The following is an 11,454-nucleotide window of genomic DNA, read 5'->3' on the forward strand; positions in this document are numbered from 1 at the left end:
CAGGAATATGTCCTCATTGCAAACTTGGCCATAACTGGGCTTATGAGTGTCACTCACAATCTGATATAGAAGGGCAACCATTGCAAAGGCAGCAGGGAAACTCCTCATGGGGCCAGCCCTGGCTCCATCAAACAGTATGGGTGCTCACTACCCTCTAGGAAGGACCAATTGGGTCACCATTACAGACCTCCTTCGTGCCACCCCTGGAAGTGCATACTAGATCTCAGTCCCTCCACCCAATGCACATTAACTCCTGAGATGGGAACTCAGACAATCCCTACAGTAGTCTATGGGCCATTACCAGAAGGGACAATAGGATTAATTTTAGGAAAAAATAGTTTGACATTAAAGGGTCTGCAAATACATCCTGGAGTTATTGATCAAGACTATACTGGAAAACTTAAAATTCTTGCTCAAGCTCCTCAGACTTTTGTGGCTATTGCTCCCACAGAGCAATAAGATAAGATTGCACAGTTGATAATCTTTCCCAATGTAAGGGTAGGAAAAGTGCTCACAGACACCCCACAGAGAGAAAAGGGGCTTGGTCATTCCAATCATGCTTACTGGGTACAGTGAGTCACTTCTGACCACCCTGAGATGGCTCTATTTTTAAATGGCAAGTGGTTTATGGGATTGCTAGATACTGGAGCAGATGTTTCTGTAATTGCAGAGCGACACTGGCCATCCACATGGCCTTGTGTTCAGGCTACAGCAGATTTAAAAGGTGTCGGCTCTGCCACAGCTCCTTTGCACAATGCTTGTGCCATCCCTTGGCATGATGAAAGGACACTCTGGCACGTTTTACCATGTGTGCTAAAAGAGTTGCCAGTAAGTTTATGGGGAAGAGATGTTTTACAGGAAGCAGGAGCTATTTTATACAGCTCCAGTGCTAAAGTTTCACATATGACGTTACAACAGGGGTTTGATCCTCGTAAAGGCCTAGAAAAGAGTCAACAGGGAATAAAGGAACCCATCTCTTCTATGCCCCATCCTCCTCATATGGGATTAGGATATGAGACATCTCCTACATATTTTTAGAAGGGGCCCTGATCAATAACTCCCCCCCACTTCATGCAGCTGCTAAAATCACTTGGCTCACATATGAACCAATATGGGTGGATCAGTGGCCCCTAACAGGGGAGAAATTAGCAGCAGCACAGGCCTTAATTCTGGAGCAATTACAAGCAAGACATATAGAAATATCTCATAGTCCATGTAATATGCCTATTTTTGTTATTAAGAAAAAATTGGGCAGATGGTATTTGCTACAGGATTTAAGGGCTATCAATAAAGTTATGCAACCAATGGGATCTCTACAGTCTGGGCTTCCCTCACCCACCACCATTCCCCTACAAAATTATCTTTATATTATTGATTTAAAAGATTGCTTTTTTACTATTCAATTGCATGAGGAAGATAGAGAAAAATTTGCCTTTTCTATTCCCATGCCTAGTCATCAGGCTCCTTGTAAATGTTATGATTGGAAGGTTTTGCCTCAGAACATGACAAACAGCCCTACCATATGTCAAGAGTAAGTTGCTTCAGCTTTGGAGCCTTTAAGACAAAAATTTAATCAGACTTATATTGTTCATTACATGGATGACATTTTACTTAGCCACCTTGATTTAGATATTCTTCAAAATCTGTTGTCTCATGTGCTTGAACAATTGCCAGAATGGGGCCTTATTGTAGCTCCAGATAAGGTACAAAAGCAATCTCCTTTTTCATATATGGGACAGCTTATTGAGGGACTGACTATCTGCCCCCAAAACATAGAAATCCATAAAGATAATTTTAAAACTTTAAATGATTTTCAAAAATTATTAGGTGATATAAATTGACTATGTCCTGCCTTAAAACTTACCACTTGTGAACTGTCTCCTCTCTTTAAAATTTTACAGGGAGACACTCAACCATCATCTCCTAGATATCTCATACCAGAAGGTCATATGGCCCTGGCTAAGGTTGAACAAGCTATTCATAACTCTCAGAGAACTCGTGTTGATTTTTCTCAACCAAATCAACTTCTTATTTTACCTACTATAAGTCTACCCACAAGAGTTCTTTGGCAGACTCAGGGAGTACTAGAGTGGTTACATTTACCTCACTCCCCTGCTAGAGTCATCACTCCTTACCATAATATGGTAGCAAAATTAACAGCCATGGGACGTTTTTGCATTGTACAACTGCTAGGACTAGAACCATCCCTTATTTATTTTATTGTCCCATTTACCAAGGAACAACAGGCTTGGCTATGGTGTACTGATACCATGTGGCAAAATGCATTGGCAAACTTTACATGATAGCTTGGAGAACATTTGCCGTCCTCTAAACTTCTTAATTTTGCTTCTAAACATGCTTTTATATTTCCTCACAATATCTGAGAGGATCCCATGCCTCAGGCTCTTGTGATTTTTACCGATGCTTCAGGTTCCGCTGCTTACTTTTCCTCTCAAGGACAAAAGGTTGTACAAAAAGGTTTTTCCACTGCTCAGCCTGCTGAGCTTCAGGCAGTCATTCATATTGGCTTGTCAGAATTTTGCTCATGTTCCTTTAATTTGTATATAGATAGTGCATATGTTTATATTATACTTAAAAGTATTGAAACTACTTACATAGGACCTACTAATGATGAACAGCTTTTTCATCTCTCCCATAAGTTAAGGGCTTTCTTACAACAACGCCAACATCCCTATTTTGTGGGCCATCTCCCGTCCCACTCTGGCCTTCCTGGACCATTGGCAGAGGGCAATTGCCAGGAAGATTCCTTAATTTCTCCATTAATTTTACAGGTGGATAACTCGTCACCAGTAAACAGGCCATACAAAGTCATTCTCAGTTCCACCAAAACTCCAGAGCTCCTTGTAAATATTTTCTTATCACCCGAAGACAAGCTTGTCAAATTGTTAAGTCATGTTCAAAATGTGCTCCTCATTTGCCTGTGCCCACTGAGGGAGTTAACCCTCGTGGTCTTCATCCTTTAACATTGTGGCACATGGATGTTACTCACATTCCATCTTTTGGACAACAGCGTTATGTATACTTACTCTGGTTTTGTTTTTGCCTCTCCAAGATCAGGAGAAGCAACACACCATGTCATAGAGTGCTGTTTAGCCAACTTTGCTGTGATGGGCAAGCCGCTGCATATTAAAACTGATAATGGCCCAGCTATACATCTACTGCCTTTAAGACTTTTTCTTTCTCTTACAAAATTCTCCATACCACAGGCATACTGTACAATTCCCAAGGCCAAGCTATAGTGGAACAAGCTCAACAAACTTTAAAAGTTCAATTACAAAGACAAGAAGGGGGAGATAGCTCTCTAGCCACTAAAATTAACAAAGCTCTTTTTACTTTAAATTTTTAAAATTGCTCTGAATCTGGCTTTACTCCAGCTGAAAAACATTGGGAACATCATAATAAACAACATTTTACTGCAGGTATTGTGGAAAGATGTAATGACTGGAGCCTGACAAGGCCCTAGCCTGGTCTTGTTATGGGGGTAAGGCCATGCTTGTGTTTTTCCTGAAGGTACAGAAAGCCCAATTTGGGTACCCTCATGGTTTGTGAAGACCCATGGAACCCATCAGCCATCAGATGCAGAAGCTCCACCTGATGGAGGAGGAGAGGAGCCCAAGCCCACCAGAAACCAAACTGAAGGAGATTCTGTCACTGAAATCATTAAGGAACCACCCTTACCGGTCCTACCAGAGGCAACATCATCACCTTGACAAACACAGTAAAACAACCTGGGGATCTACTCCCCCAACTTGGGGTCAAATAAAATGCTTGGCGGATATGGTCAAGAATGCCATTAAGGGGTGGGGACAGGAAGAAACTCCTGCTATTCTTCTGCTAGCTATGATTAGCATCGTTAGTCAGCAGGTGAATGCTGCAGAGGCCCAGAACTTAGTACTTTGGGCTTTTGTGCCTCATCCACCTCTGCTTCATGAAGTTACCTGGAAAAGTCCTTCTATATCAGTTTTTACTAATGACTCTGAGCTGGTAGGGGGTCATTTCAGTGGACACCTGGTTCCTACTTTCACTAATTACAATTTTATAGGACAAGCTGTTGCTTTACCTATATGTTTGGGGAATTTGCCTTTTTGTCTCCCTCTCATGCCTATTTGGAAAAGTGCTCTGTTATGGAATGGTACTCAGTTTCTTGATAAAAAACTAGAATTTTTTGGCTTTAATGCCACTGAGCCATATAATGCTACACATTGGCCTCACATTCCCCGCTGTCAAGACAAACGCAATCCCTGGCACTCTGATAAAGGAGCCTAATGGGAACAATGTATATTTGCTTCTCCAATGGCTATTAATGTTACAAGCTACAAGCTTGTGTATTGGTCTTATACTGGCACTTCTGAAACTAATATTATGGGGTATTGGACCTCCCCTCTGATGGGACCAGACAGAGGAACCATTCAATCAGATATATGGAAGCTTGGAGCTGATACCACTAATATTAATCTAACTAGCCATTCAGGCAGCCCTGTTATTAAAGGCTTGCAAGCTTTTGTTCAACATCCTTTTGCTTTATTGGCTGAATCAATTAACATTTCTAGAAATGGAACTATTTTTTATATCTCTCGTTCTAATTGCAATTTAACCTCGTGTGGACAATTACATAAATGGCAGCCTACTTATAATAAAACAAAGCCCCTATATCTTGGTACCTACAAATTTCACTGGACCATGATATCATGATAGAGGACTACAGGTTGTCAAAGAAATAAAATCATTATTAGTAAGAGAAAAAAAAATTTGTAGGGCTCTTGATAGCAGGCATTGTGGCAGCCATCACTGCTATTGTCACCATGGCTACTGCTGCAGTAGCCCTCTCCCAAAGCATTCAAAATGCTCATTACATCAATACCTTAACACAAAATGTCAGTTATGCCTCTCAACAATAAGTTGCTATTGATGAAAAAGTTGATATCCTCTTAAATTCTCTAGAAGCTGTTTTGCTGGCTATGGGAGATGAAGTTCAAATGCTGAAATTCCATCAAGATTTACTGTGCCATGCAGGCTTCCAACATATTTGTGTTACTGCAGCACCCTAAAATCCCACAGACTTCCCATGGAAACTCATTAAAAGCACATGTCATGGGAGCCTGGGAAAATAATGATTCACTTAACCTACAAGTTGTAAGACAGCAAATTTTAGCCAAGCAGCAAGAACACAATCAGGTGGCTGCTCCTGCAGATATAGCAAAAACTACATTAGATGAATTGCAAGGATTTAACCCTTTTAATACTCTGAAATATTCCTTTTGGTATTTCATTGGCATTGTATTATTAATGATTTGTTGTTTTTGCTTACTTTCAGTCAGAACTCGAAAGATCAAAAGTCAACTCCTTGGATTAAACATAGAAATGCATCAGGAGCTTTTAAGAAATAAAGTAGAGGGAGATGTTGGGGACCAGGCATGAACCCAGGGCTGGGATATAGTGGAGTTTGCACAGACTCTCCATGTAGAAGTTTGCACAGCCTCTTCTTCCATAATTTTCTCAGTACCTGGTGTCTTGACCTTTATTCTCACATCTCCTTGAAGAATACAACCTGCTGTGTCTGCATACCAGCCCTCTGATGCAAAACTAGATAAAGTACCAGAACAGTTAAGAAACTCCCTGATGCCAAATTAATCAATAATAATAAGGTGTCCTGCATGCCTTGATGATTCCAGAACTGATGTGTTGTAATTAAACTTCATTAGCCTTAGGAAAATTAGCCCACCAAACCTCATTCCTTTTACCTTGCATCAAAAATTGTTAAAGCTTGATTTTTACTTGAGTTTTTTCCTTGTACTGACCTAATAAAATAAACACTCTGGCTTAGGTAGGCATTCACGTTTCCCATCAGGAACATGCAGTCCTGATCCCATCTTTCTGTTTTCTGTTTTCTGTCTGTATGTCTGTGTGTGTCTTATTTCTCATTTCCCACTGCTCATAGTCTGGTTCACGCAGCATATGCACACAGGCTGGGGCAAAGAACATAAAAGAGTCAGGCTAAGAGGAGGACACTAATGGAAGGGAATGGGTAAGTGAAGAAAATAAAGAAGGTGAATATAGTTTATGTACTTGCTATATAAGTATGAATATGGAACATTCAAACCTGTTCAAATCACCATAAGAAAATGACTAAGGTAGAAAGGAGAATAATGGAGGCGATAAATCAATTTGCAGTATAATACATATATACAAGGAAATGTCACAATAAAATTTCCTGTGTAACCATCATAAACAAACAAAAATGTCTTTTAAAAAAATGAAGGATAGGAAGATAAAACAAGTCCTGTCCAGCGGTTTGTACCAGTAGGAGGGGGCAGGGCAGAGGGAAAGGGTGTAAGAGGGTGAATATGGTAGAAGTACTATGTATTCATGTACGAAAATAAAACAACCTTTGAAACTGTTCTAAGAAGAGGGATAGGGGAAATAAAGGAGAAAGATGGAGGGGTGACTCTAATGAAGATATATTGTAAGCACTTCTGTAAATGTCACAATGTATCCCCAGTACAACTATAATAGGCTAATAAATAAATAAAAGAAAAAAAAGGAAATTTAAGAACCTCCCCTATATATTATAATGACATAGAAAAACATCATAACTAAATGAAACATGTGACCCTAGGCTTATCCTAATACTAAAGAGAAAAAAATCAATAAAGAATGTTATTTTTAAAATGAAAAAATATAGCTCATAAATGTAATGGAATATTTTATTCAGTCTTATAAAGAAATTCTGATATTTGTTATGACATGGTAAACCTTAAAGAAGACATTATACTAAATGAAAAAAGCCAGTAACAAAGGGCAAACACTGTAAGATCCCACTTATGTGACATAACTAGAGTAGTCAAAATCAGAGACAGAACATAGAGTGGTGTCTTCCAGGGGCTAGAAGGAGGAATATGTAGTTATTACTTAATGGGCTCAAAGCTTGAGTTTTGGAAGATGAAAAGTGTTCTGGATATGGATGATGGAGATGGTTGTCCAATGATGTGAATGCATCTCATGCCACTGAGTTGTACAATTAAAAATTATTATGCTGGAAAATTTTATGTTTTGTATATTTTATTACAATTTCAGAAAACCTCATTCAAAATACATCCTCCTTAAAATGATTTAGATTTGAAAACTAAATTTCTCAGAATTGTAAAAATTGTATAAAGTTAAATATATTGTTTTCTAAATGAATCATTTATGTATTTTTAATAAACTTAAGGAAACTGACAATGGCTCAGTTATAGAAGTTTATGTGCCATTATAGCAGTATAAATAACAACCAAAAGCAAATCTACCACTACAAAGTTAAATGAATCAAGTAATCCCTCAAACAAAAAATATAAAACTATTCAATTTCTAGAATTCTGGTTTCTCTTCTACGTCTTCAAAATTCACCAGGCTTAACTGACATTAGTTTTGAGATGTATATTTGTCTCTATTTATCTGACATATCACTCATATAACTTATTTGGATTTTTAGCAATGAATTGATTTTCAATGAGAAAGCATTATCATAAGCTTTCAATATACTCTTAGTATTTTTCTCTGAGGATAATTATTTTCAATAATCTCCAAGAACTGAAATAAGAATTGATGACTCATATTTATTTCTCTTATTTGTTAGCATTATTAGGGGCAAAAGTTCATGGTAAGTACTATATATTTTAAGGAAAACTATGACAAATATGTTTTCAGCTATTGTATTACATGTATGTATAATGTTCTGGTAGAAGAAAAATAGAGAAAGCAGGTAACAACACAAATAATTATAATGTGAATGAATTACACAGCAATAAAAAGAATTGACTAGTAATGAGATGTTTGCTAGTTCCTTAGCATTTTAATGATTTCTAAGCCTGGAATGGTATAGCTGACATACTCTCAAGGAATCCAAATGTAGTGAAATTATTATTGTGCAAGAAAAGTACATTATGGGAGCAGGGGCAATAAAGGACAATGATGAAGGAGTAAATTCAACTGTGATGTATTGTAAGAACTTTGGTAAATGTCATAATGTACCCCCAGTACAACAATAATATACTAAAAAAAAAGTACATTAAACAAGAAATAGTTGGAAATCACTATATGATATGCTCTAAAATCTAGACTGTAGGAGACTTAGGGCTTAAGAAATAGTGATGATATTGGCAGAAATACAGAAAAAATTTCAAGTAAGTAAAAGCTAGCTAGCTAGACCTGATATGTACCTAGGGCTTGATCTATATGGGAAATAAAAAGGGAAGCTTCCATTTAGAAAGAAAACATGAAGATAGAAACATGGCAAGAAAATGGAAAATCTGGTTATAATTCTAAAAAAAATTGTAGATTTTATTTCTATGCTGATGTAGGAGTAGAAAATTTAAAACTAGGATTGTTAACCTCAGATCTAAATTTAGAGTGGTTGGTTTTACAGAGTATCAGTAAACCTCCTGTAACTGGGTAAAAAAAAGTATGTGTGTCTACGTATGTGTATATTTGATATTACTAGAAAAAGAATTTCTGGCTTATATCATAGTCTCAGAAGGTCTAAATTACACCAAATTGTACGAATATTGATGTAACTTTGAGAGTACTTTAATATTTTGTAATTGTATGGTTTTTGGTTAATAGGAAAATCAATTCTAGGGACTTATTCAATCACACTATGTTTAGGCAACAGAAAACAAATGTAGTTCTCTATCAATGAAATTTTACTTAAGGGAAATCATAATAATTCTCTGAAGGAATGATGAAAACAGGGCAACTCAAAGAGAAGTAAGTTAGTAAGTTAAGTAAGAATTACCTTTAACAAAGTTTATGTTTTCTCCTGATCAAAACCACAACTAGAATTGTCCCAAAAGCAGTGGGAGAGGAATTTTCACAAGGGAACCTTCCGGAAATAGTGCTGGTTGAGATTCTGCATTAAGAAATTGTAAATGCTAGGACAATCAATCCAAAGCATTTATTAGGGGAACTTACAGAGTGGGCTACACTATCCTCCCAGTGAACAGTGAGAGAAATGTGGTCTACCTCTGTATGACTGCAACTAAAGAAGTCAGAGTATGGCATTTCTAAGATAATTTAAGGAATTTATATTGGCTCAGGGCCAGGAATAGGTTTTTTTGTTTTTTCTCAGTGTTTTGAACACCAACCCAAACACCTTATCAGTGCCTGGGAATTTTAACCCTACCTTAAGTTAAAGCCACTGTGAAAATCATGCAGCTGACCCCGTCACAAGGCAGTCAAGACACTGCATTTTTCTATCAGTACAGAAGAAAAGGAGGGAACCTGATAGGCCCTTTAGCTTATCTCTTGCATATTCCTTATTTTTTTATTAAAAGGACTCTTGCAATCAACCTTTTAAAGGCTTCTTTTACCTCTTTGTTCCTAAGCGTGTAGATAAGGGGGTTCAGCATGGGTGCAATGATTCCATAGAAGAGGGAAACCATCTTTCCCCGGTCCTTGGAGTTAGATGAAGGTGGTTGCAGGTACATGGAAATAGCCGTACCATAAAAAAGTGATACCACTGTTAGGTGGGAGCCACATGTTCCAAATGCTTTTTGTCGACCTTCAGCAGATTGGATTCTCAAGACTGTTTGGGCAATGAAGGCATATGATATAAGGATGAGTGTCAGGGGTATTATGTGGAAGAGCACACTTACAAAGAAGAGTTCTGCCTCATTTACTGTTGTATCAACACAGGACAACTTGAGTAGTGCAGGGACTTCACAGAGAAAGTGATCTATTATATAATGACCACAGAGTGGCAGCTGCAGAGTCAGGGTAGACAACCACACTGAGTTACTGAAGCCAATGATCCAAGATGCAGCTGCCAACTGGAGGCAGAGTCTTTGGTGCATGATAACTGAGTAATGGAGAGGCCGACAAATAGCTACAAACCTGTCAAAGGACATGACTGCCAGCAGAACACATTCTGTAGCACCCAAGGCCAGAAACATGAAAAGCTGGACCACACAGCCACTATAACTGATTACTTTCCTAATGCTGCATAAATTCACCAGCATTTGTGGAACTGTACATGTGGTGTAACAAAGATCCAGGAGTGAGAGATTGGTAAGAAAGAAATACATTGGAGTATAGAGTTTGGAGTCCAGACATGATACTAGAATAATGGTCAGATTACCAAAGATGGTAATGATGTAAGAAATCAAAAAGACCACAAAGAGTGGAAACTCCAGCCATGGTTGATGTGAGAAACCTAACAGAATGAACTCCTCTATGGTGCTCTCATTTACCTGATTCATGATCAATGTTTCAACTTTTGGCTTCCTGCAACACAAAAATTCAAGAGTCAATTAGTACATATTTTTTAACTCTTTCAATTACTTATAATCATTTTACTACCTGTCTGAAGATATTTACAGAATTGACATTGCTTGTAACATGAAAAGTATACAGTTGAAAATGTTCATAATAACCTAAGTATTTCTAAAATTTAATCTTTCTATATCTATACCTACATTTCAAAAGGGAAAGCCCAAATTTTAAAAAAGTAAATTACTGATATAGAACAACTTTTACAAAATTTGTTCTTTAATTCTTTGTCATTTGGTTAACCATTGTTTGTACTACCTTACATATAGATAGCTATTATCAGAAAGATTCAGTCATAATCCCTACTATATTACTTTTTCATTGTAATTTCTCAATGCCAAAGAGATTGCCTTGTCATGAAACCATTAAAACTATTTAGACCACCTGAAAAACTATGTCAACAAGGTCTATCAAGTTGTTAGACACATTTTAAAAAAGTATTTTTTTTTACTTATAAGATAGCATAGATCAGAACAAAAAATAACATGGAATTTGGAATCATACAAGAGGGGTTCAAATTCCTACAACATATCATTAATTTTATTATCCTGGGAAGGTTTTTTATTCTCTGAGAGCTTCAGGTTTCCCATGTATAAAGTGAGTATAATACCTTCCTATAGAACTGGAGCCCATCATGTTAAGTGAAATAAGACAGATTCAGAAAGACAAATATCACATGTTTTATCTCATATGCAGAATCTAGATTTTAAAAACCAAGACAAGAAAACAGAAGGGAGACTATTTGGGAAGAGGAAGGGGACCCACAGGAGCCGGGAGAGACAACAGGAGAGGGTAATGGGGGTGATATAATCAAAGCACATTATATACCTGTATGAAAAAATGTCATAATGAAACTTATTATTTTGTACAATAAAAAAATGGAAAAAAATAAGCCAGGCACCTGTAATCCTACCTAATTAGGAGGATTGTAGTTTGAGGCAACCCAGGCGAATAGTTCAAGATGTATGAAGTGTTGACAAAAGGAACTATAGTCATCCCTGGCCTCTAAAATGCTCAGAATGGATTTGTTTATGGTTCTCAGAACTCTGAGTGTCCTAGAGTTACCAATGGAAAGCAACTTTGCAAATTGGAAATTTACTTTCCATTCCCTCCACAACTCTAAAGCCA

The 11,454-nt window shown here is 37.3% G+C and overlaps 2 protein-coding genes across 2 annotated transcripts; one reads left to right on the plus strand and one right to left on the minus strand.

Moving 5' to 3' along the window:
* The first annotated feature begins 597 nt into the window (after nt 1-597).
* LOC109674063 (endogenous retrovirus group K member 25 Pro protein-like) lies at nt 598-1,038 on the plus strand. Its single transcript, XM_020151173.1, has one exon. The coding sequence runs from the start codon at nt 598-600 to the stop codon at nt 1,036-1,038; it is 441 nt and encodes a 146-aa protein (XP_020006762.1).
* An 8,276-nt stretch (nt 1,039-9,314) lies between these two features.
* LOC109674062 (olfactory receptor 2B6) lies at nt 9,315-10,256 on the minus strand. The gene has a single exon (XM_020151172.1). The coding sequence runs from the start codon at nt 10,254-10,256 to the stop codon at nt 9,315-9,317; it is 942 nt and encodes a 313-aa protein (XP_020006761.1).
* Nucleotides 10,257-11,454: the final 1,198 nt, after the last annotated feature.

Source organism: Castor canadensis, chromosome 8, assembly GCF_047511655.1.
Source record: "Castor canadensis chromosome 8, mCasCan1.hap1v2, whole genome shotgun sequence".
NCBI classification, from domain to species: Eukaryota; Metazoa; Chordata; class Mammalia; order Rodentia; family Castoridae; genus Castor; species Castor canadensis.